Below are 26,359 nucleotides of genomic sequence, written 5' to 3' on the forward strand. Positions count from 1 at the left end.
TTGCTTTGGTATAAACTAAAGAGACTATATTTGCTAACATTGGGCCCTTTTTTCCATTTCAATTTGCTGACAGGTGGTGTTATGAATCATTTACTTAACCAGTCTCTCCAGGCATTTACTGTGACTCTTTACATATATTTAGTCTTAGGAATGACTGGACCTTCAATATCCTTGAGGGATTGATTAAACAATGCCCACAAGAAAAAATACAATAGTAATTATACTATACAATAGTAATACAAAAAAATACTGTTTTTGAACCACACTATATTAAAGTACTTAATTAATCTGTTGTGGTAATTCTATAGTGGCTGTTTTAAAACAACAGCTATAGTAATCTAAACAAACTGACCAACACTGTACTTCTAGGGCAACTACAGGGTATAAAACTAAAGAGCAGTTTCCTGTATTTAATAATACAGTATGCTATACAGTGTATTCACTCACCAGCCACTTTATTAGGTACAACTTACTAGTACCGAGTTGGACCCCCCCTTTTGCCTTTAGAACTGCTCTAATCTGCCGTGGCATAGATTCAACAAGGTACTGGAAATATTCCTCACAGATTTCGGTCCATATTGACATGATAGCATCACACAGTTGCTGCAGAATTGTTGGCTGCACATCCATGATGCAAATCTCCCATTCTGTCTCTCACTGAATATTTTCTTTTTTGGATAATTATTTGTAAACCCTAGGGATGGTTGTGCGTAAAAATCCCTGTAGATCAGCAGTTTCTGAAATACTCAGACCAGCCCGTCTGACACCAACAACCATGTCACGTTCAAAGTCACTTAAATCACCCTTCTTCCCCATTCTGATGCTCAGTTTGAACTGCAGTAGATCAACTTGACCATGTCTACATGCGTAAATGCATTGAGTTGCTGCCATGTGATTGGCTGATTGGAAATTTTTCGTTAATGAGCAGTTGGACAGGTGTACCTAATAAAGTGGCCGGTGAGTGTATATACAGTATAACACTTTTCTATAGTATGAATCATTGGGTTGTTTAGAAATAAATCACGCTTGGAAAGGATTTGCGATCCAAAAAAAAAAAAAAAAAAAAAAAAAAAAACTACTCTCTATAGGCTAATTCTAATGTATAAAACTGTTGTGAACACAGAGCAACTAGTCAAGCAGATTTAGTAAAGGACTCACTAGGTTTAGCTGTTGTGAGGCACAACGGTTCTTGTTTTTCATAACCATGGTGATGATAGCAGCGATGGATCTTTCCAGAATGAGGAGCCTCATTCTCTTCCACACTAAACCTCCGGGTGTCTGCAGCGCTCAAAGGGAAACTATAAAACAATACACAACACACAGTACAATGGTACATATGACAGCTTTACATTATTTGTGGACGAGTTTCAGAAAATAAAAGGACCTTCAAGTTCATTCATACATAGTCCCTACACACCCACCCACACATGCAACATAATAGCATATGTCATCTTTATTGATGCCATACATTCATAACACAATTAACGCCAGCGTGAGACCAATGCAAACCTGAGCCGGTGTTTATTGATTTATTTTCAAGTAGGACAACCACAGTACAAATGTGACATGCAGAAACATGCACACGCAGCTTTCTAATATAATAACAGAGTGCTTCTGAAAGTAATTTCAATGGAAAGACCAACAACAACAACAGTTTATGCAAATGGTGTTATTAAACAGAAAATGGAACAGTGCAAATGCTAATACAAAAATGAGAAGAAAATGTCAGGGGTTTACATAATCAATAAAATTGAGTCGATTAGTGTAAACAACACATTTATTAAGGCAGGTCTCACTGCAGCAGACTGTGTAATCATTAAAAGCCCCCCGTCCCTTGCTGATTGAACGGATTTCGATGGCTAAAACACAAAGGTGTCTAACTTAACACTTCAGCAAATACGTAAATGATCATTAGCACATACAGAACAGCTGTCACGAGTACTTTCAAGGTGAATGTAAAGGGACAGTTCACCCAAAATAGAGAATTCTGTTATCATTTACTAAACTTTCGCTTGCCACAAACCTGCTTCAGTTTCATTTTTAAAACAAAATATGATATTTTGAAAAATGTTGAAAACCTGTAACCATTGACTTCCATAATATTAGTTTTCTTGCTATGTAAGTCAATGGTTACAGGTTTCCAGTATTCTTTAAAATATATAGTTTTGCGTTCAACAGAAAAAGGAAACTCATAAAAGGACCACTTGAGATTGAGTAAATAGTGAGTCAATTTTCATTTTTTGGGTGAACTATCCCTTTAGATTAAGTCAGGAATGTTCAAACTCTGTCCTGGAGGGCCGGTGTCCTGCAAAGTTTAGTTCCAACCCCAATCAGACACACCTGGGATAGCTAATCAAGCTCTTACTAGGCTTTCTAGAAACAGGTGTGTTGAGGCAAGTTAGAGCTAAAATCTGCAGGACACCAGCCCTCCAGGACCGAGTTTGGACACCCCTGAATAAAGTAAAGCGGGACTGTAAACAGTGAGGAGCTTGTCTTGGCATTATATAAATGATCTGCACTTAAAAGTAAACATTCATACATGATATGCACAAAATATGTGAATTAAAATGATAAAATAGGCTATAATCTAGAACAAGGCTGCTCAGCCGGGCTTTTTTCGAGGAGCCAACCTGAGCAACCCTGCTATAGAATATAAAGCCACAACAGCAGCACATCTTCTGACATCGTTCAGGTAATTTGCTAGTTCTAGATTTTATCCTAAATCATGCAAAACTCTAAAAGCTATCAACATGCAGATTTGTCAGACGTCACGGTCCACATATGCTGAATATGTGTTTGTCATTTCAGGACGCATTTGATCGGATGAGACATGTCACATGATGGATGAGTTGATGGATGATCACAAGCAAAAGATGAGACTCCAGAAGGTGAGATGATGAAGGATGACACACCGACTGACTGGATGCGAGCGTCTCTTTTACTAAGGTGAGCGGCTCATCCAAACACCCTCTCACATGCTCAGAGTGCAGTCATAAGTTTGTCTTTGTGCATGACAGACACACTCCTGACATTGTGCCCAACCAAACCGCTCTCACCAAACCCACCACTGCTCGCAGGGGGTCTGTCCACATAGGAGGGTCTAAATCAGACACATATGCACATGCGGGTGAAACACAGATGAAGCACAGATGAGATCTGGATTAAAAACAGAATCAGATTTACTGCGGGGTTTCTGTTAGTTTTTCTATACCTGTGTGGTGGAGGTGTGTGTCCTAATTCCATGGGCTGGATGTATAGAGGAGAGGTCAGAGAAGGAGGAGGGTGTGATCTTTGCCAGGGATCCTGTGCAATTGGAATGTTGTGCTTATACTGGGGAGAAACATAAAATTGTAGATTTACATGAGTGAAGTTTCTTGTTAAGCTCATTATTTTTGAGATTTTGGTCTCCATTTACTAATGTCGTTCCTACCCACGAAGACTCAATATTCAGAACACATAAATATATTTTGAATTAAATAGGATAGACTTCTGTTTCTCCATGGGGAACAAAAATGAATGAAAAGAACAAAAATAACATAAAAATTAGGGATGTAATGATTCACCGGGGGTTGAAAATCGATTCAAATATGTGATGATTCAAACTGGTACAAATGTTGAATGAATCGCGATACATGTTTTGAACAGGCGCAAGCTCGCTTCACCTGCTTATAAGCAGCGAGCAAGAGGTGGGGCAGCAGAGTAAAATGACAGCGGAGAAGTGCGGCAGATAAAACACAAACTGTGCAAATACTGCAAAAAGATATTTACTTACGATAACAATGACCACCTCTGTACACACTGCTTTCTGCTTTAGGAAAGGCTTTCCTCTCCACTTAGTCCCCAGTGAAAGTTTTTTGTTCAGCAGGGAACATTGTAAATGTGCAAAGACCTCAGCTTATGCCAGAAAACATAGATATGCTGATATTTCTTTATAAAAATGTTAAATCACTGCACAGTCACAGTTTAAGTTTGTTTATATTAATGAGTCTTCTTTAGTTTGAATTATTTTTTTTAAATCTTTTATTTGTTTTAAAAATAGCATTTTGGTTATGGCAGAATATATCTAATTTAGCAAAAAATGTGCAAAATTTAAGAAAAAAAAAAAAAAAAATCAAAGGGCTCTTCACCTTAAATTTGTTTCAAATAATTTTGTTAAAAAATAAATCCAGACTAAATCTTGAATTGTGAGATTAGTATCGTGAATCGTATCGAATCGCGAGTCTGGTGAATCATTACATCCCTGATAAAAATGTGTTCGTGTTCTCATCCTAAATATTCGGTTTTCTTTGCATTCTCTTGCAAAACAGTAATGTTTCCAGATACTTTGTGCTCAAAACATTTGTGATGGAAATACTATGAGGCAGGAGGAAAACAATTTAATTTCATAGGTTTTATATGAGTTACCACATTATTACCATTCATTAATACAGTACTTGTTTAAAAATGTAAATACCATAAAAAAATGTTTGGTAACATTTTATAATAACTTTTCACTAGTAATCATTTATAAAACATGAACAAATAGTTAATTCATCATTTGTTAAGCATTAACTCTACATTAGTAAGTAGAAATTAGTAAGCCGTTTATAACTACAGCTACAAATGCTGTGTTCTTGACTTATAAGTATGCCCACACGGAATTTGCACGTGCAGAAATCCACAGATTTTTAACCCATTATTGAGTCCATGTATTCACTTGTGTAAATGTGTGTAAATTTATATTTATTCATTTTTTAAATTAATTTCAGTAATATTATTGTAATATAATAATAGTAATATTAAAATGTCTTTACTTATGTACAATACAGTTTGTAAAGTAATATTTTCTGTCTTTTAATAGATATATTATACAAGAGAATTGCTTTGTGTACCAAATAATTTGATCTAATTGGATTTGCATTGTAAACATTAAATAAAAGTTAAAAATGTTTTATTTTTTTATTTCATATATTAAGTGTTTAGTTATGATTCTCCTAAAATCATTCTGCATAAATCTGCAGATTTTTTGCTAAATTCTCAGCAGAAATAGCAAAAAATGTCAGCAGATTCTCTCTGGTCCTAGTTATAAGCATTGTGCTTAATGATTGGCTTTTTATACTTTGTTAATGACCACGTTTCCATTACTAAGTATTGCATTATGTATAAATCAGTTATTTGGTCGTTTTAAAGATCATTCAGAATGCACAAGTAAATGATTAATAAACTATTCAAATTAACATTTATATACAGTTGAAGTCAGATTTATTAGCCCCCCTTTGATCTTTTTTCTTTATTTAGTATTTCACAAATGATGTTTAACAGCAAGGAAAATTATAAGAGCAAGAGCAAGGATCATTTTTTTTTCTTCTGGGGAAAGTCTTATTTGTTTTAATTTTGCTAGAATCAAAGCAGTTTTAAAGCCATTTTAAGGTCAAAATTATTAGTCCTTTTAAGCGATATTTTCTTTCGATAGTCTACAGAACAAACCATCATTATACAATAACTTGCCTAATTACCCTAACCTGCCTAGTTAACCTAATTAACCTAGTTAAGCCTTTAAATGTCTCTTTAAGCTGTATAGAAGTGTCTTGAATAATATCAAGTATAATATTATTTACTGTCATCATGGAAAAGATAAAATAAATCAGTTATTAGAGATGAGTTATTAAAACTATTATGTTTAGAAATATGTTAAAAAATCTGTTAAACAGTCTGCTGGTCTGGTCTGAGTATTTCAGAAACTGCTGATCTACTGGGATTTTCACGCACAACCAGCTCTAGGGTTTACAAAGTCTTCTCTCTGGGAAGAAAATAAACAGGGGGCTAATAATTCTGACTTCAACTGTATCTTATTATTCAGGCACATTGTAATTTGTATGTTAATAAATGCTTTTATTAACTCAAACGTCTTGCAGTTGTGTGACCTAATCTAAAGTGAGGACTATTTATGCTTTACAAATCTCTTATAAATGATTTTAACCTTGCAGAGAACCATAAATCACTCTTAATATAATATTACAGACCCTTCAAAGTAAATATTTCACAATATATAAATAGATCAACTTTTCTCTTACTGTTACAAATCTTATAAATTGTCAATAAAATAGAAACAATGAAAATGCAATTTTACAAAAACCGATTTCATTAACATGCTGTTCTAACAAGTTCTAAAAAAAACATCAACAGAATGTGACACCATTTCAAAAACCTCCCTGATAAATCCACATATTATTTCCTTATAATATGAAAAGTATGAAGGATTTTAAAGAGTACCGGTTTTAAGCTTGGCTCAGGGCTGGTCTGTGCACTACAAAACAGACAGAGCATTTCATTACACAAATCACATCCAGGAGAAATACAATCATTTCATTAAACAAACACAGCAAATAGTAAATAAACTTAAGGATTTTTATATTTGATTTGTTTGGCTTTACCTTAAATGGGGATGTTTTGCTGGAGTCATGGCTGTGGAAAACAGCAGCAGTCATATATGTGACATTTGTGATGTCATAAGTACATTTAAGTGCATTTGGGTCGGACGCATGACAGAGATTAAGCATGTTGAAATGCATTAGGTTGATTATTAAAAAAAAAAACTGCACATGGCACAGACCTACCCTTGACCATAGACTGTGCTCGTGATGGATATCTTTTACTTGGCCTTCTCTCAAAAGTGCTTGCTCTTCTGACTTTACCACTATGCGTGGCCTGATATTCGGTCCTTCCACTGTAAACAAACAACCTGACTCTTAAAAAAGCAACACGGTAAATATGTTGTCAGCATAGGTGTGCATGCGGGTGTGTGTACCTGAATCTGAAGCGTGAGCCCAGGCGTGTGAAGTCACTGCGGCTGGTCTTGTTGTGGGTTGGCTGCCGGAGCCGGAAGAAGGCATGGCTCTCGACTGCACACTTCCATAAATGCTTACACTCATGAGCACTCGACAGCTGAAAAACAAATGTGTGCTCCTGCTCTCGACCCTGCACACACAAACACATATACACACACAAAATGTTTTAGAGCACATAACACTAGAACAATCAAAGGCCATTGATAAACTTAAAGTGCACCTATTTTACCCTTTTTACAAGATGTAAGATAAGCCTTTGGTGTCTCCAGAATGTGTCTGTAAAGTTTCAGCTCAAAATATCCATCAGATCATTTATTATAGCCTCCGGAGTCTGCTCATTTTTGGTGGCTGAATACATTGTAGCTGTTTTTGTAGCCTGTGGCTTTAAATCCAAATGAGCTGCTTCTCCCTGCCCACCGCTCTGACCTGTCTGCTTCTCATCATGCGTTACATCAGATAAACAGCTCAGAGACAGACACGGACATACAGCTAATTAGTAAAAAAAAAAACAAGTTTGTTTATTTGATGTATTCGTGGTGGAGTTTATTCAAGCCTTTCTGATATGATGAGCCTCACACAGATGTCCTTTGTAGTACACGCACACACACACACACATATTAGTGTTTACTGACACCATGCGGCCGTGGTGATTATAGCAGTTAAGAAATACATATTACTTTATTACGAACATGCTCTGTTTTAAAAATGTTTCAAATTTCTAAAAATCACAGTGTTGTGACACATATTTTAATCCCAGTTCATTTGCAAAAAATTGTTCTATGTATATGTGTACACATGTTATTATAGAAACATGGCTCTTGTCAATCAATTCAGTCAGTGGGGAAAACCGCACTCCTACATCATGTTGTGGTGGGCCTCAACATCACTGGGATTTGGGTCCTATTTTAACATCAGGAAATTTTTTTTTTAAATTTGGTACACATGCTTTCATTGCTTCTGGATGTGCAAACTCATTTTAAGATTCTGGAACTTTGTTGCGTATGAAAATAGCACAATTTTTAAGATCAAATTAAAAAAAGATCCCTGTCTTTTTCTTTTGGGACTCCCTTCTAAAACACAAGCAATGTCATTGACCCTTAACACAAAAGTTTATAATTTTTTAGATAAACTGCAAGAAAATGCATCCTTATTAGATGGATACACTTTATAAAATATTATAAGCAAAATGTAAACACTCCTGCACAATTGCATTGGCTGATTGTCCACTGAAGCTATGCTGGGTTGTGCCTGGTCAGTACCTACAGTACATGGGAGATCTACTTGTTGTGTCATTACTTCCCTGGTATTTCCAAGACTAATTGCCCACTCCATTCTGTACTATGATGGAGACTTCCTGGAAAAACTATATTGCAGTTTGAAGAGGTATTATTGAAGCCAGCAATGAGTGTTTACTTTGAGGTCTGTGTGAGTCCTAATGCCCCAGTATAACAATGGGGACACTATACTTAAATTCAAGATCCTGACTCTCTCAGTGAATTAAAAATCCCATGACCTCAGGACTGGGACCCATACTCTGATCCATGACCCTTGGGACCATACTTTTTTTTTATTTTATTTTTTTTAGCAATAGCAATGTAATCCCAGTGTCCTGTCCAAATATGACCTCCTAATCCCCTTCTTCCATTGACTTGACTCTATCGCTTTCTCTAATAGTCACCTATAGCTGGTGTGAGCTGAGCAGACTGTCACGATTGCTCTATAACTGCCATCACATCATCCAGCAGTACCTTGTGTAGTGCTAAAAAAAGCCTTATTCTTTCATTCATTCATTGAGTGCGTGCAGGGTGCATTATCCTAGTGAACAAGCCCACTCCCATGAGGAAACACTATTGCCAAGGCCCCAGAGCAACACACTCCCTACATCGGCTTCTTGTCATTCCATAGTGCATTTTGGTGTCACCACTTCCCCAGATAAATGGCGCATATGAGCAACAGACCACACAGTCTTCTTCCACTAGTCTAAAGTCTAGTTCCAAAGCTTGTGTGCTCACTAAAGATACTCTCAGCAGTGAACAGGGGTAATTTTCTGCACTCTTTATAGATACTTAATTCAGTGGCTGTGTCCTTTAAATGCTAACTGCATCATTGTCGCATTAACTTTTTTTCTAACTCAAAGGATACTTCAAATGAGGTCTTCATGACTGAGAATATCCCAAGATTCATTGTGCATTGATGATGACAGGACATTATTAAAAAAATGAATATCTCATCAGACAACTGACAACAAATGAGATGCCTATTACTAAGATGTAGTTTTACAGATATGTTTTATGCATACATGGATGCATCAAGGGGAAGATATTTAAAAAAAAAAATCATTGTTTTTGTATAGTTTAATATTAATTTAAAAAAAACTATTACAAACATTACTGCTGTTTGTCAACGAAATTTACTAGGAGATGAGATCCATTCTCTGTATCTTGGCTCGGCCTTCATCAACGGAAACAACTTCTGAATTAGGACATAACTCTAGACTCCAATATTCGGCCCTTTGTGAGAAATGATCAGCAATATTTGCTTCACGTTGGTTTGCCTCAGTGTTGCTATATTGATTATTTTATTGGCTTGTGTAAATCATATTCACCAAGGCTGAAGTGCTTTAAGGGTGTACTCGCACTATGCTATCCTAACCGTTTCCAGGCTCGTTTCCCGGATCATTTGATAAGTGTGAGTGCTTTGAATCGGGCTCAGGCATAGTTCAGCTGGCCGGCTGTAAGAGGTGTGCAAGAGCATGGTTCACTTGGGCTTTGGCACGGTATGATTGTAGTGTGAGTGCAAAGTGCGCCTGAGCCCAAAACCGAAGACGAGACGTGACTTTTAAGGGACTGCTTCATATGGATTTATTAATCATTCTTACTGTTCAATGAATGCAAACTGTTGTAGATTATATAAGACGCAAACCGCTCACTGTAGACAGCTGCACCTTTAGCAAACCTCCTAATTCCTGCAGCACGATGACTTTATGATTGTTTATGAGTGCCAAAAGTGGCTGATCTGTTCGGCAAAATATCTGACTGCGTGTCACTGCGTCCCAAACGACTAAAACGATATAAAGAAATCTCCACTGTGCTGAGCGAGAGCGCTTCGTATTGAACAGAGCATCATCGATGACGCAAGCATGCTCAGGTGAGTGCAGGCCGTCGGGAGAGGGGGGACAAGCATGCTTTGGCCTGGTTCAAGGGAACTGTACATAGTGTGAGTACGCCCTAATACAGCAGAGTGTCTCTGTGATTCTTTTTGGTAGTTTAGATCAAAGTGTAATTTATGGATCGAAAACTCACCTTCTCATCATCCTCCACCACGACTAAGGTCAGTCTGTTCCTCTTGAAGTCAAGACGGGTTATTTTAGGCCTGATTGGAAACATTTATGCACAGCATGTTGAGATGGAAACTATCAGCCATAATGACTGAGTGCAATAATACAGTCACGCATCAGAACAATTGAAGTGAATTGTTAATCTCACCAGAAAAAGAGACCAATTTTGCTGGATCCCTCAAAAACAAGGATTCCAGTTGGAGTGAGTCCCAGAGCATATTCTCCCCCGTCCCGTCCCTACATAGATACAGTATATAACACTTGTGCACTTTTATTAAAACAAAAATATTCTAGTATTTAAAATGTTTAGTTTGGCAAGATTTTACACGTTCATAATCTTTTACAAATCACCAAGACTGTATTTAGTCAATAAAAAACTGGACTGACACAGTTTCAGTTTACTAGAACTTCTGTGTTAAGCTGCTTTGATGCTATCTACATTGTAAAAGTGCTATAGAAATAAACATGAATTGAATCAATACGAAATACCGCAGTAATAAGCTGGGTGAATATTATTGCAATACTCATGATATCACAGTTATTTAGAGCAGATGAGTGGATGATAGTACTTCTAATACAGCTATTAAAAGATTAATTCTCCTATAATAATGGCATATGCTGCTTTGAGGACTTAATGCTTTATTTAATGAGATATAATATCAGCATAAAAAGGTATAATGGAGAGTTTATGGAGGTGTAGTATTTTCTTTGTACAGTTAAAGTGCCACTTTTATAATAGGAGAGGATTCTGCTATTGTGAGAGTGAAGATAAAAATAAATGAAGACAAGAATTTGAATGCTCGCTCTGAACTCTAATCTTTGAAATCCACTGATGTAAATGAACTACAGGGAGTGATCTCACCTTCACAAAATGCATGTCCACTCCGTACATTTCCAGCCACTTGCACTTATTCAGGAAATTCAGCTCAGCTTGAGAAGGAATCATTCCTCTGTAAAAGAAATATTGGTTGAACATTAAATTCATGAGCCGTGTTGAAAATTCAACTATTCAACTCTATGTCCATTGCCTCATCGTTTCATGGCTAGAATACAGCAACTCCCTTTTGCACAGCCTGACAGCATCTACCATATGTTCCATCTAGCGCATCCAATGTTATGCCACACTCGTTTTTAACCTCCGGAAATCCTCTCACATTACAGTTCTGCTCTTTGCTCTACACTGGCTGACAGTATCTGAACGAATTCAAATCAAGCCATTGTTTCAGTTTTAAACTTACAGTCTGCTCACCGATTATCTTCATGTCTAGACATTTTTCCATTTTCAAGAACAAACCAGACACAATTAAACAGCTAATTTTTAGGAACTGATCTGCAGCCGAGCACGTACTTATACGGTAGCACGCTGACTTTGATGATTGCTCTTAAAACGGGGTCAAATGCAGAGCTGGGGATTTAATTAAAACCACAGGGACACCGAGTTTTCAGTTCGCGTGAAATGCATGTAAACATTTCAAGTGTGATTATCGCTGGCAAATGAAAGTGTCCAAAACTAATTAAGTGAGGCCGAATCTGACACTTCAATCTGTTCTGAGAACTTAATTCAGAACACACACAAGCACAACCTTATATCGTGTGCCAAGCAGAGGCGACGAGACAAAATTTCAAGTGATAAATCTCTATTAATTGTATTAATTAATGTATGTTCATTGCTTGCTCAATGGTTTAGTGGCTCAGTTTATATTCTTAAATTATTGGCTGTAATATAGTCAAGCACAGTGGTGGAAAAAGACAAATGAATATTGCCCTATAGGGTTTTAAAAATTGTAATCATTCATAAATTATTTAGAAAATCTCCGGTTGCTAGTTACAGTACAGCAGTTATTCTGTATCATACAATCACAACTAAATAAAAAAAGATTGGGAAACCCAAAAACTTATGTATAGTCTCTTGACTGATCTGGAGAACTGGAAGGCAAAACCACCTCTCAAAAGAGAAACCAAGTTATGTGAATAAATGGCAAGTTAATTCGTTTTTATCACTTGCTATTTGAAACGTTGAAATTAGCTAAAATCGCGAGAGGCTGCAATATGAATTGCATATGTATTATTTAATTTCCCCCGCACAGAGAAAATGCGTGACAGCCGGCTGCGTGTGACAGTCTTACTAACCAAATGAGTAAGGACACTTTCATTCTGCCTAATCAGAATTGCGCAACCGAACTACAGCCACAATAAAAAAAGAAAACAAAAAGGAAAGCACTGACAATTGGGATTACGGTGTCTGCCCCTTCAGAAGCATTAAAAGACAAATTAATATCAAAGAAAAACAACAATTGTAATATGGAATATTTTGTTTCAAAGTCACAGACACCAAACAAAACAGGTCATTTTTAAGAGCTGTCGCAGAATTGTTGCCATGGCTTACAGATTATTGAGCTGGAGCTTGACTACAAAATTAAATCGTAAATCAAATCGCAATATCTGTCAGAAAAAAAATACAAATTCAACTTGGTATTTTTCCCAAATCGCACAGCCCTACACTGAAGTGCACAATATAAGCTTATACACAAAGTAGTATATTAGTACTGAATATACACCTTACACGCCAAGGCTGAGAAAAACTAGTATACTAGCAAGTGATAAAAAATTCATTTAAAAAGTTCATAAAACTTGCCGTTTATTTGCATAACTATGCATATAATACATACCTTACTGAATATACACCATTAGGAATGGCCAAACATTTTTCTCAAAGTCTTTTTCCTTTATTCTAGCATATTCTATCTTTTTCCATATACACAGCCGTTGGAACCCTATTGGCTTGAGACTTCTGCTCTCATTCACTTCAATTGATTTTTTGCTATAAAAAACAGTTCATTATGTTGCAAAATTATATTTTCTTATTATATTACTTTTTATGTACTGTCATAAACACAATTGCTTTGAGCAATTGTAGTTTATGGCTGTTTATTATTCCAAGTTATTTCCCCATAGGCAAATTAATCAGAAGTCCTAAAACAATCACAGAAAAAGCTTACTTCCACATTGCAGAATAAGGTCATTATGTATTATATGCATAAAAAAATAAACATGTGGATTGTGTTTTAATATTATGATTTTAACAAATAGGTATGTGGCTCTTCATTTCTCCATTTGTAAACTAATGTTTACAGTTGCATTTCTAGAATGATCAATAGCAATGATCAATAGTGTTAAATTTATGTTCATTAAATCAAATCAAAAAGCAGATCAAGAATTGAATGAAATAGAAATGAGCTAACTAATCAGAATTGAATCAGTAGCTTTTGTTGTGAAAACATAAGTCTTAATGCATTAGGGGCTTAGTTCAGCTAAACATTTAAATGCTGCTCTCCTTCATGCCATTCCAATCCCCTGAGACCTTTGATAGTTTCCTGAATACAAATTCACATATTTTAGATGAAACCCGAGAGCTCTGCGACCCTTCATATACAGAAATGGCTCTCAAATGGTCAATGTCAAGAAAAAGAACCAAAAACACTGTCAAAACAGTCGATGTAATTTTAGTGGTTTAACTGTAATCATATGAAACTCCAAAAACACTTTTGTGCAACAAAATAAACGGTAAAATGTACTCTATTTGCTTTTGTCTTCTCTCTCGTGTCAGGTTAGATTGCGTGTTTACTACAGGCAGTACAACTAATTGCTATTAAGGTCAGCAGCGTGGTAATGCCTTTAGTAAACGTGCACCCTAATCTGACCCTAAAGACAGAAACCAATTAATTTTTTTTGGCACACAAAAGTGTTCCTGGAGCTTTGTGGGATTACAGTTGAAGTTACTACTGAAGTCATGTGGACTGTTTTCAATTTCAGGAATTTGAATCGAGGGCTGGTAATAATAACAATTTTCATTTTTGGGTAAACTAAACCTTTACCCAATGATCCGCTTGTTAAGTGTGACGTCACGCGAAGTGGCTTCCGGGTCCAAGTGCTATATCCAGTTGTATGGGGAGACTCAACAAAAGGTAATAATAAATGTTTACAAAGCGATGTAATACTTTAGAAAAATACGATTGCAATACACTGTATTTATGCATGCCTAATATCTGATGGCCAGAAAATGATTAATTTTTTATAAATTGTTAAAATATTGGTGTCTGTGATGCAGCAAGTCCAGAGACAGTTGTGTACACCATGATTTTATATAAAATTCACTTTAATGTGTGACCTAAAATGGTCATAAACAAATGTTTTCTCAATTCAAGTAAGTAGCAGCTTGGACCCGGAAACAGTATTTCATTCGTCGCGAGTTAATATTAATCGCAAATCTGTTATGCTGAGTTCACACCAGACATGGATGAAGCATCAAGTGTGAGTGAATTACATGTTTAGTCAATGCAAAGATGCGAACAGACATCCTGCGGCGCGATTCGCGGGAATGAGGAATCAATTACTTGAGTTGGAAAATCGGAACCTTAGCAGACATTTGCGCCACATTAACCAATCATGAGCTTGCTCTTGTAGGGAAGTGATTATGACATAATGCTTGTTGTTAGTGTCCCAAGGGGAAATCCTCTTGCCAACACCAGACAACAGTTCATCAAACTAGGCTCGGCTCAGTCGGAAGCACCGCTGAAAGCCTCCATGATCCAGGTATATTTTCTGGAGGAGTTGATGAACTCATAGAGCTGGGTGCATTTCTGAAAGGTGCTAGTGGATTCACACATGGCGCCAAACTAGTATAAACTGTTTTTCAGCCTTTGTAAAGCACAAACACAGCTATTCTCTCAATAAAATCCATGTTAGCCCAACAAAGCTAGTCACCAGGCAGGCAGAAGCCTTGCCCACGATGCAAATCTGTGTCTATTGTGAAGTGGATTTGATGCACGAATGAAGCAAGTAAACTCAAAATGCTGACGCATCTATTTACATGAATAGCACGATTTATTTGTGCATTCTGCATCTAGTGTGAACACAGCATTAGACCGTATAGTTTACAGCATCAGTGTCATCAATATCTTACTGCATTCGTATTAAATACAAACCTCATAAAACTGAATGGCGCTCAAAAGCATTACTATAAGTGTTGGGGCGGGCATTACTATAAGTCTGTAATATCCCATGTAAATAATTTGCATCCTTGTTTTTAGGTTAACAAATACTAAGATGTGCTTACCTGCACTCAACCCATTTGCGGTAGATGTCCGCCTCCATAATCTCCGTCTGTTTGGGTGAAAAGCGAAACTCTGACACTAACAAAATCGAGTGTTCTAGTGGATCACAATCCCCAAGTTCACCTAATAACACACAAAATAGAAAGAATTAAAAATAAAGACAAAAATGTGTCGCAAATATGCAAATGCTTAAACAAAAATGACACAGAACTCACTCTGTAAGCAATAAGCCCCGAGCTCTACGGAAACATCATACGGACATTTTAACCTGCTCAGGGAAAAAGGAGAAAATTAATGACCCTTAAAACAGCCGGTAAAGTGTGTTTGCAGCACATAAAAGGTGACTTCAAAAACATGCAAGCGACACGGTTTTTGAGTATTGGCTAAAATGTACTTCCGTTAAATGCAGGATGACGAAACCCAGTGTTTATGGAAAAAAAATGTGTGTGTGTGTGCCCCCTGTGTGGAAAAGTGTGTCGGAGCGTATCTGTACTCTTAAATTAGAAGCAGTGTGTTGATTCTCATTGGAGTTTCTTTTATTAAAAAGGAGCAGAGCAGCACCCAGGAGACCAGACCCAGATTATACACACTGAAACAGAGCTTTTATTGGACCCTGGTAGAAACCCTGCCTCTGCGTGTGTATGTGTGTGTGTGTCTGACAGAGGGAGTGTCAGGGGTGTGACAGAAGGGCAAAAAGGAGGATATCAAAGGCCCTCCTTTTTCCACTGCGTGTGCATGTTTTTGTGCGTTTATCTTTCATAGTGAGGTAAGCGTAATTTCTTACTTGCCGGACAGTATGTCTTGTCTAAGCTGCAGTACAAAGAGATACCTGAAAAAAAAAATGGTTACGTGGTCATGAGTCAAATATTACAGTTCAGATATGTCAACCATGCAAATTAGGGATGAAGTGATGTTTGCTTTCATGGTTTGGACAACATCGATTAAATGAGCAATATAAAATGATATATAATTAACAAAAATAAATGAAAAACAAATCCAAAAATTAAACTAAAATGGCCAGTAAATTTAGCCGTCAGATGATTGTAATTTGCAGTATGAGTTTGTTTTGAGATACACTCACCGGCCACTTTATTAGGTACACCTTACTAGTACTGGGTTGGACCGCCTTTTGCCTTCAGAATTGCTTTAATTCTTTGTGGCATAGATTCAACAGGTACTGAAACATTCCTCAGAGATTTTGGTCCATATTGACATGATAGCATCACGCAGTTGCTGTAGATTTGTTGGCTAAATCTGCGACTCTCCTGTTCCACCACATCCCAAAGGTGCTCTATTGGATTGAGTACTGGTGACTGTGGAGGCCATTTGAGTCCAGTGAACTCATTTTCATGTTCAAGAAATCTAAATCTGAGATGATTCGCGCTTTATGACATGGCGCGCTATCCTGCTGGAGGAAGCCATCAGGAGATGGGTACACTGTGGTCATGAAGGGATGGACATAGTCAGCAGCAATACTCAGAAAGGCTGTGGCGTTGAAACAATGCTCAATTGGTACTAATGAGCCTAAAGTGTGCCAAGAAAATGTCCCCCACACCATTACACCACCACCAGCCTGAACCGTTGATAAAAGGCAGGTCGGATCCATGCTTTCATGTTGTTGACGCCAAATTCTGACCCTAGCAAAAATCGAGACTCATCAGACCAGGCAACGTTTTCCAATCTTGTATTGTCCAATTTTAGTGAGCCAGTGCGAATTGTAGCCTCAGTTTCCAGTTCTTAGCTGACAAGAGTGGCACCCAGTGTGGTCTTCTGCTACTGTAGCCCATCCGCCTCAAGGTTTGATGTGCAGAGATACTCGTTACAGCCAAGGTATGCAGAAGAGCGAGTTACTGTTGCCTTTCTATCAGCTTGAACCAGTCTGGTCATTCTCAACTGACCTCTGGCATAAACAAGGCATTTGCATCCACAGAACTGCCGCACACTGGAAATTTTCTCTTTTTCGGAGATGGTTGTGTGTGAAAATCCCAATAGATCAGCAGTTTCTGAAATACTCAGACCAGCCCGTCTGGCACCAACAACCATGCCAAGTTCAAAGTCACCTAAATCGCCTTTCTTCCCCATTCTGATGCTCAGATTGAACTGCAGCAGATCGTCTTGCCCATGTCTGCATGCCTAAATGCATTGAGTTGCTGCAATGTGATTAACTGATTAGACATTTGCGTTAACGAGCAGTTTGACAGCTGTACCTAATAAAGTGCCTGGTGAGTGTATAATTACATATACAGTCATATTCAATAATTAAAAAAATCAACTTTGAATAAGCATTAGATAAAATGTAAAAAAAAAAAAAAAAAAAAAAAAAAAAAAAAAATGCGCCAAAAAATGGACAAACATTTAAAATTGTCTGATACTGCCTGATGACCGATATACAGCTATAGAAATAGACCACTTGAAAATTCTCAGTTTGTCTGAATTGACAATTTATAGTTAAGTGTTTGAGCAATATGTATTTTTTTTATTCTGTAAACGACAGTTTACATTACATTTTGTCTAAATTAAAAATGAAAATTTTTATATTCATTTTTGTTAAATAGAAAGACATTAGGGTTCGCACATCTAATAAAATCTTAAAGACAGGCCCTCGATTAAGACAAACAAATTAGAAACAGAAATAAACAGAATCTGCATACTACCACTTTAACTCTTTAAATTTTTCAACCTACAAGGTCTTTTGTATATAGAGTGGTCCCTCACCATAACGCGGTTCACCTTTCGCGATCTCAAAGTTTCAGGGATTTTATACTTGCTTTAATACTTGCTTTTTTATTTATTTATTTATTTATATTTACAGCGCATTGTTTTCTGTGTCCTGATTGGCTGTAGATCATTGTCAATCAATCTCCTCCGTGCCGTGTCTCCTGTACAGTGCAGAATGTATTCAGCTTGCCAAATTTACATAAATCTTTGATCATTAGCAGTGTGACTCTGAAGTGCTGTACTGGATGTTTGCAAGTTTTCTCCCCAGCAAAATGTCGACAAAACATTCTGCACCCACGGTAGCACCCAAAAGGCAGAGAAAAACGCTAACCATCACACAAAGTTGGACTTATGGACATGCTAATTGAAGGTAGAAGTTATGCGAGTGTTTAAACAACAGAGAAATATGTGAAATGTTAACGCCCATCTGAGAAAATAGTCTAGTGAGAGTTTTTACAGCCTTAAAGCATCTATGATGTTTTATAAATAAAGCAGACTACTTCACGGATTTCACCTATTGCAGGATATTTTTAGAACGTGACTCCCGTGATTAACGGGAACCACTGTTTTCATTTTTAACACAATACCAACTTCAGAAACGTCAAATCAATATTTGGTAGAATAACCTGTTCTATCGTAACAACACATGAAAACATGCTCTAAATGACCTTTATTTTTTAATTGGAAGAAATGTTGTCAGACCTTTATAGGATAAAACAAATGCACATTTTACTCAAACCCATACCTAATTAATCCAGTGAAAATTAACATTTATGCATATATTATGCACTGTTAACATGTAAAAAAGAAAAACGTAATTAGCCCAAGATTAAAAGTGTCATGTAATCATCCTCAAGTGTATATAAAGGCTTCTAAAACCATATGATAAATATAAATAATTACATTTTTCAAAAGATATATATAGCACCAAACCCCATGAGCCACTAATAAAGTATTTGTTTTATGCTTTATTTGTTATTTTGGAGCTATTTTGAGTGGTTGGCTAGGATATGTTTTAAAAAGCACATACTTAAGAGGTGAGTAAATTATTACAGATGAACATTTTGAGTGCACTATGCTTTTAAAAATCTGTTTGATTAAAGAGCTTTACAAGACAGGCACAAGGTAAAAGCATATATAACTGCTGCTGTTTACCTGGTAAACTCTTCGTGAAGGTTATTGGGCTCCGAGGAATAGAATTTAACCCTGAAAAACAATCTGTATGGAGGTCCATCTACAACAGAAAGATTTTATGAATAAGAGTTGTGTGTACAGCGAAAGAAAACAGGCAACCAGTGTCACTGACTCTGGAATTTGTTCATAAACTTTAAAGATAGAAAAGACAAGACGCTCTCCTTGAAGGTTATGAAAGATTGTTGTCATAGAGACAGGCATAAGTCAGCTAATGTTGATTCAGTGTGACTCAACGGCTTTTAAAAGTGTTGTAAAGCATTTACCATTCTAAAGCGTTGCACTGCAGTTACGCTATAGCACAGAGCAGAAACTGGAGAGGCTAAATCAATCGCCTTTTTTACTGACAATGTACTCGCTTTTTAATTGCACAAAAGTTGCATGGCTGAAATATTTTTAATCAGTCTTGAAATCAAATTATATTGACACCATTTCTATCTCCCACCTCCTCTTTGGGGATCTGCGTGGGGTTAGTCTTTTAGAGCCAAAATTAATGCGAGTATAAACTTCAGTGTTGTTATATGAAACCATGTTACTTGCCAGTTGGCCAACACCATGTTTACACCTGACATGAGTACCATGATGTGAATGTGAATTAAGACAATATAGTCCATTATAAACAGTGGTAGGATGAGGCATGACAGAAGCGACAAGGACTATTTATTTGCAATTGCATTTTTGTTGCATCACAAGCAACAACAGTGTAGAAGCAATGCCTGAGAACATAATATAGTTTTGTGTGTTTATCAGATTGCAAAGACTACATTGTTGTTATGTAAATATGCAATCTGATGCACAGCACTGTTTAAGGGTTTTTAGTGTTTTGGGTGTCTTATAATTAGCTTTTAAAATGCAACATGTGCCAAACATCTTCACAATATTGTAATGAGAATGGATTCTTGTTTGTTTTCAGCACAGCAAAGATTTTTGTAAGGAGAGGTTTATCTAGATTTTATGCCAAAATGAATGACGCTGAAAATATGTATTATACTACAAAATAATAATGAAAAAGTAATTAATAGTTTATATTAAATTCAGTGGTGTAAAGTAACAAATTACAAATACTCAAATTACTGTAATTAGTAGTTTTTCTCTGGAATTGTAATTTACTAAGTAGTTTTATAAATGTGTACTTTTACTTTCCCTTGAGAACATTTTTAGTGCAGTATTGGTACTTTTACTCCACTACTTTCCTTCAACCTGCAGTCACTACTATATTTTTTCCTGTCTATGGGAATTAGAAAATTCAGTCCTGTGAGTCCCATCAAATTTTAGCTGTTGTGATGTGAGTGGATCGATCGTTCACGCCTCAATACATCATTTACCTCCTCACGTGTTGTGGCTGCTGTAGGCTATGTATAATATATGGGAGTATACTTCCACTGCTTGTAAACCCCTTAACAAACACCTGTAATTGGTTCTTGAAATCTGCCCGATCAAGTCATTAAATGTGATTATTGGCCGATACCGGTCTTCCCTAATGCTAGTTTTATTACATTTTTTTTATTTTTCCAATTTGATTGAACACTTTTAAATAAAAACTTTAATTATTAATAGTAATATAGCAGCAATTAGACAGATTTGCCCAATTTGTTTTGGCCATTTTAACAATAATTTAAAAAACTGCACATGTAGCATATGCCCATACATTTTCTCAAGTCCCCAGCTATAGATGGCAACAGTTGTGTTCAAGGACGAAAAATCTCTATTCATCCAAAGAGAAATGTGTTTTTAACAGTAAACTGAGTGATTAAGGTTGACTGACTGAGGTTTTTAATGCTTTTGTCAAACCCATCTCTTTGCATTAATTCAACTTATTTTAAAACAAATATAATAAATTTTATAATAAATATAATACTATTCAGAAAATTCACCTAATCAGAAAGTCAGAAAGACATGAGCAAAGAATGCCAAGAGATCTTTTGCTCTTCGAACAAGAATGTAGGTTTGCAAATTACATATTTGTATGTATATATATATATATATATATATATATATATATATATATATATATATATATATATATATATATATATATATATATATATATATATATATATATATATATGTATGTGTGTGTATCAAAATATATTCAGACTTTGCAATAAACTTTGAAACACTGTCTCTAATGAAACAGCCAGCGATTTTAATTAATTCTTTTATATTTTTCCTTATTTGTAATTCTTTGTAGTTCTAAAATGATCGAGTTCACAGTCTTGTGCAGTCGTCTCTTTGTTCAGTGTTCGTATACTTCAAATCAAAGTCTGTAATGCTGTGATTCACCTCATCACTGACTGGCTCGGTCAATGCTTTATAACAACTTAACGAACAATTTTTAATCCATATTAACAGAAAAAGGAACATTAATTAAAAAAAAAACTTCCAGAACTAAAACTACTGACAAATCAAGAGGGCACTAATGCACTCTATCGGCAGGTGCGTCAAAAAGTTTGTTTTAAGCCCTGCGTGCACAGCATACAAGTGGGATTGTCTGTAGTCACACCCATAGCATACACTTGCCACTAGTCACTACAGCAACAGTACATTATGAGCCCAAGGTCATCAGCCATCTGTGACCAGCAAACTAAACAACTTCACAATACAACTAATCGAGTGTGAGTGTGTGTGTGTGTGTACTGGTTCTGATGGTTTACAAGGACAGGAATTTTTAAAATGGCATGTGTATGACCTATTTGTTCTCTATTAAGGTGTTTTACAAGGACATGATTGTGTTCTTGTAATTCAAAATGCTTAAAAATAATCTTTTCACATTCAAAATTTGGTTTTCTAAGACAATTGGGTTTAAGGGTAGTGGAAGGGTAAGGTAGGGCAGTATAATACACTTGAAACTTGTATAAAATATATCATGTCTATGAAGAGTCCTCATTAACCACCAATACCAACATGTGTGTGTGTTTGTTATGACTACTCACGTCTAATCTGCTTCTTTATGGGCTTGGCCGCATCCAGCCAGTGCTGAAAACCGAACGAAATGTGAAATACAGAAATCAGCATGGCAGAATTGGGGAGACATGGAACAAGACAAAGAGTTTGTTATTAGCCTAAGTGCTGACAAAAAGAAAAATCCTGTTGTTCTGATTGATCTCGAGTGGCTGTTTCCCACTGACACTCTCCATTTCTCATTTTTGCTTTAAGTGCTGCAGCGAATAGAAAAACAGGTCACAGCCACACACACGTTCTAACGCTCATTAAATGCCACTCACCGCAACCTGCTCTGGGTCCATGAACTGCAGCCCGAAGTAATCAGCCTCCACCAGATCCAAGTGATACATAATCTGATCAAACAGATCCTGCCCCTTGGCGTGTTTCTGAAACGCACACATTTAAAGCATAGATAAATCACTAAGTGCAGAAAGCTCAGGGTTTCACGCTGGTTCTGTGACAGTTTAAGGGGACACCTGTGGAGCAGCGCCGTGGGCTGGAAGTTTCTCCAGTGTTTGCCTGCAGGGCTCAATGGCCCTGATTAGCAGAAACAATGAACATGCTACACTGATTTTCATATGCACTCGTTGCGGCTGAGTGATGGAGCTTAAAATATCTCAGTATTCATCTCAATTCATTTCAGCCTTTTGATCGTGTTTTTCTTTCGGTCAACCACATATTTAAGAAATGTGCTTATATACAGCATTATGAATAAAGTAAATAAATGTAGTTAAATGCAATGAGAATTATGATTTCCAGATTTGCCCTGCTCTTTGAAAAACAAAATATTTGGAAAAATTGTACAGTTATATTCAGCAAGGGCAAATTGCTTGAAACATTAGAGACGTTTAGAATGTTAATGTGAATTTCAAATAACAGTAAATGCTTTCCTTTCCAAGTAAATGAAATTTCAAATAATTCAGGTAATGTGCAAAATATTAAGCATGGATTTTATACATTCATGGCAATTTAAAAGACTGTGTTACTGAACATCAAGGGCCCTATCAATAAGGTGCAATATGTGTTTGGCGCGATGTGTTGCTATTTTCAGACCAACACAACTCTAATTTTCCCATTTCGCGACACGTTGTTTAAATAGCAAATCTACTTGCGCTGCTTTGTGGACTCATAGGTGTGCCGGTCTAGAAAGGAGGTGTTTTAAGGCACATTGTTGGTACATTGCGATTTTGAGAAACTAAAATAGACTGCGCAATTGACCAGCTGAAAGCAGGTCTAAAATCCAGCGCAGAGCGCGTTAGTCGTGCACCTTAAAAGCGCACACATTGCTTAATACACACAGGATGTACAGCAATACGCAACTATCTTTACAAGTGAAAAAAAATAAAGGAATAAAATATTACAAAAATTATTATTTTCTACATAAATATAAAAACCACTGCTTTAATGCCTTCATCTCGGGGGTCTTTTTTCAGTTTATTCATGACAACTTGCTTTAGTATAATGTTATTATTATTAGTAGTATTATTTATTTATATTTGTTTTAATTAAAACAAGCTTAGATTTGTCCACCTGTCGGGTTTTGGACCATATGGGGCATAGGACATGTGTTTGGATGTAGTTTTTTGACCACACTTCATTATTATTGTTCATTTATTCGTTTGCAGGAAATTAGAATTTAGAAATAGCTTTGAAACAAATCTTTGTGCTTAACAAACTAAATGAAATATGTAGGCTAATGAACGTCTTCAGCGAAACACCGTTTCCTTATCCACGAAAGTGAAGGAGTAAAGAGTAAAAGTGAAGAGAAAGTAAAGAGGCCAAGTGGAGGAGGCTCATTCTTTATCCTTGCTCTGCAGATTGTTTCTTTAACCGTGTTCTCGCTAGTGAAGCATTCAGTTTTTCCACTTACAAAGTCCGCCATGTAAACAGCAAATGCACCATGGCGCGACGCCACTGACTGTTAAAGGGAATGTGAGTTGAGATTCTGATTGGTTTAATGCACGTTATTCTCAAAACACACCCATAACTCATTAAGAGAATAAACACAACCCTGTTAGACCAAACCGTATTTTTCCGTCCTTAAAATAGCAAAAGTCGATTCAGACACGCCCCTTAATGCTTTTGTGCCATATGATTTAGACTATGCACCTAGATCGTTAAGATAGAGCCCCAAGTCTATATACGTCTAATAATATTTCAGAACATTCTTGTTTTACTGTAGCAAATAAAACTAGCAAAAACAACAACGAAACAACCCTAAACGTTTGAACTGACATGTCAATATCTTTATTAAAAATTATAACAATTATTTATTTATTATTAATTATACAAGTAATCAATAGCAATTTAAAATTACATTTCATCTACTTCAATGTAAAATGTCTCATTATTTATGTTTTACAATATATTTTTTATCATATAAATGCAGCCTTGGGGAGCATAGAAGTTTCAAAAACAAACAAAAAAGCCTTACCAACCCAAAGTTTTGTTTGGGGTCATTTATTATAGATTATTACTATTATATGTTTTGTTTATTATATAAAAATGATAACATGAGGACACCCAATCCTAATTTTCATTATGACACATAACTAATAGTTAAATAAGGTTTTTTTGAAGTCCTTCACTATTTGAATGAACTGTAATAACAATAAATATTATTTATTTAGAGGTCTTCACTATGGCTCAGTGGTTAGCACTGTCGCCTCACAGCAAGAAGGTTGCTGGTTCAAGTTCCAGCTAGGCCAGTTGTGTTTCTGTGTGGAGTTTGCATGTTCTATATGCATGTGAATGTGAGAGTGTATTGGTGTTTCCCAGTACTGGGTTTTGGCTGGAAGGGCATCCGCTGTGTAAAGCTTCATTCACACAAGCAACTCGCAGCGGCAAAGCAACAAGCGAACGTTCATTTTAACCGTGAGTGAGCGACTTCCAGTGACCTCTGTCAATGCGAAAGACAGCGACCGTTGTTATATATTCATTGCTAATTTTAAAATAAAAAAGGCTACATACTCAGACTCTCAATACACAAAATAGCCTTTGAAATAAATCATACAAGTATTTAGATAAATTCCTTATAACTAAAAAGTGCCACAAATGTCACAATATTCCTTTTTATGCCATTTTAAATAATTCAAACTAAATATATGGTGATTATTCATAATTCATTCTAACCTAGGTCAATTACACAGCCTTTTGACTGATGATGACACTCCCAAAGCACTTTGAAAAGCCAAACCGAGATCAAATCAGTCAATTTGGTGTAGGGCTCTCGATGAAGGAGACCACAAAAGCACACACAAGGGAAAACTCATAAACTATTCTGGAGATTATCTCTTCTTTGCGATGGTAAGTTTATTTTCAAGGCCAGCATGTGCCGAGATCAAACACACTCAAGTGAATGCAGAGAATTTGGGATTTAGATATTGATTTGTTCTGTTTTACAGAGCATGGCTGATGTCTTTAGTTGGTTTGAGGATTTTGTGCATGTGGAAATGGAGGAAGGAAGCACATGATCAGAAAAGCATGGTTATAATGGCAGGATCTCCCTGTTAAGATGAGCAATGTCAAGTATTCCCCGAGTACAATCACAGTACTCGAAATCCTGAATCAGCATTGCTACAGGCTAAAAGAAATTAGTCAATTATGAGATTGCTTGGAAATGAAACAATCTTTTGAAATTCCCCAAAGACAAATCTTGGATAAGCTCCTAATACAAGCGACCCTCTTTTTTGGCAATTATATAAATGTTTTGGGACTGATGCTGATATTAATTTTATTTATATATATATATATATATATATATATATATATATATATATATATATATATATATATATATATATATATATATATATATATATATATATATATATATAATTATCTATTTTTTTTTTTTTTTAAATACTAATGCTTAACTTAAATGCACCTTGGTTTGATGTTTTTGGTTAAAAGTGTGTCTTAAATGCCCAAATAGATTTTAGGGGAAACTTTTATGCTGTATAACTTCAAAAAGGAAATCCACATCCAGCTACTTTGAATAATTGTACTGAATACTAAATGTATGTCCTGAAGGCTTGGAGACACTGACGTATACTTATTGTCTGAAAGTGAAAGTGCTGCTCTATTGTGTCAACATTTAGTCTTCATTAATTCTTGATACCTTGACATTTAAAAGGCGTAACTCGAAAAGAAAGATGAAAATACACACACGTAGTGTATAAATAATGTACACAGAAACCGAGACCAGGGCAAAAATAGCTGAAAGTGTC

General features: G+C 36.1%; 1 protein-coding gene across 1 annotated transcript in view; it reads right to left on the reverse strand.

The window, feature by feature from the left end:
• Window positions 1-26,359, reverse strand: part of epb41l4b (erythrocyte membrane protein band 4.1 like 4B) — a 39,116-nt gene that overhangs the window by 5,252 nt on the left and 7,505 nt on the right. Inside the window, 15 exon segments of the mRNA XM_056475442.1 lie at window positions 1,159-1,298; window positions 3,212-3,330; window positions 6,253-6,286; window positions 6,414-6,444; window positions 6,597-6,706; window positions 6,788-6,957; window positions 10,130-10,199; window positions 10,313-10,401; window positions 11,027-11,114; window positions 15,281-15,401; window positions 15,494-15,546; window positions 16,063-16,107; window positions 19,152-19,230; window positions 22,121-22,163; window positions 22,412-22,516. Of these exon segments, the coding sequence (XP_056331417.1) occupies window positions 1,159-1,298; window positions 3,212-3,330; window positions 6,253-6,286; window positions 6,414-6,444; window positions 6,597-6,706; window positions 6,788-6,957; window positions 10,130-10,199; window positions 10,313-10,401; window positions 11,027-11,114; window positions 15,281-15,401; window positions 15,494-15,546; window positions 16,063-16,107; window positions 19,152-19,230; window positions 22,121-22,163; window positions 22,412-22,516 (1,297 nt within the window).

Source organism: Danio aesculapii, chromosome 16 (genome assembly GCF_903798145.1).
Source record: "Danio aesculapii chromosome 16, fDanAes4.1, whole genome shotgun sequence".
Classification (NCBI taxonomy): Eukaryota; Metazoa; Chordata; class Actinopteri; order Cypriniformes; family Danionidae; genus Danio; species Danio aesculapii.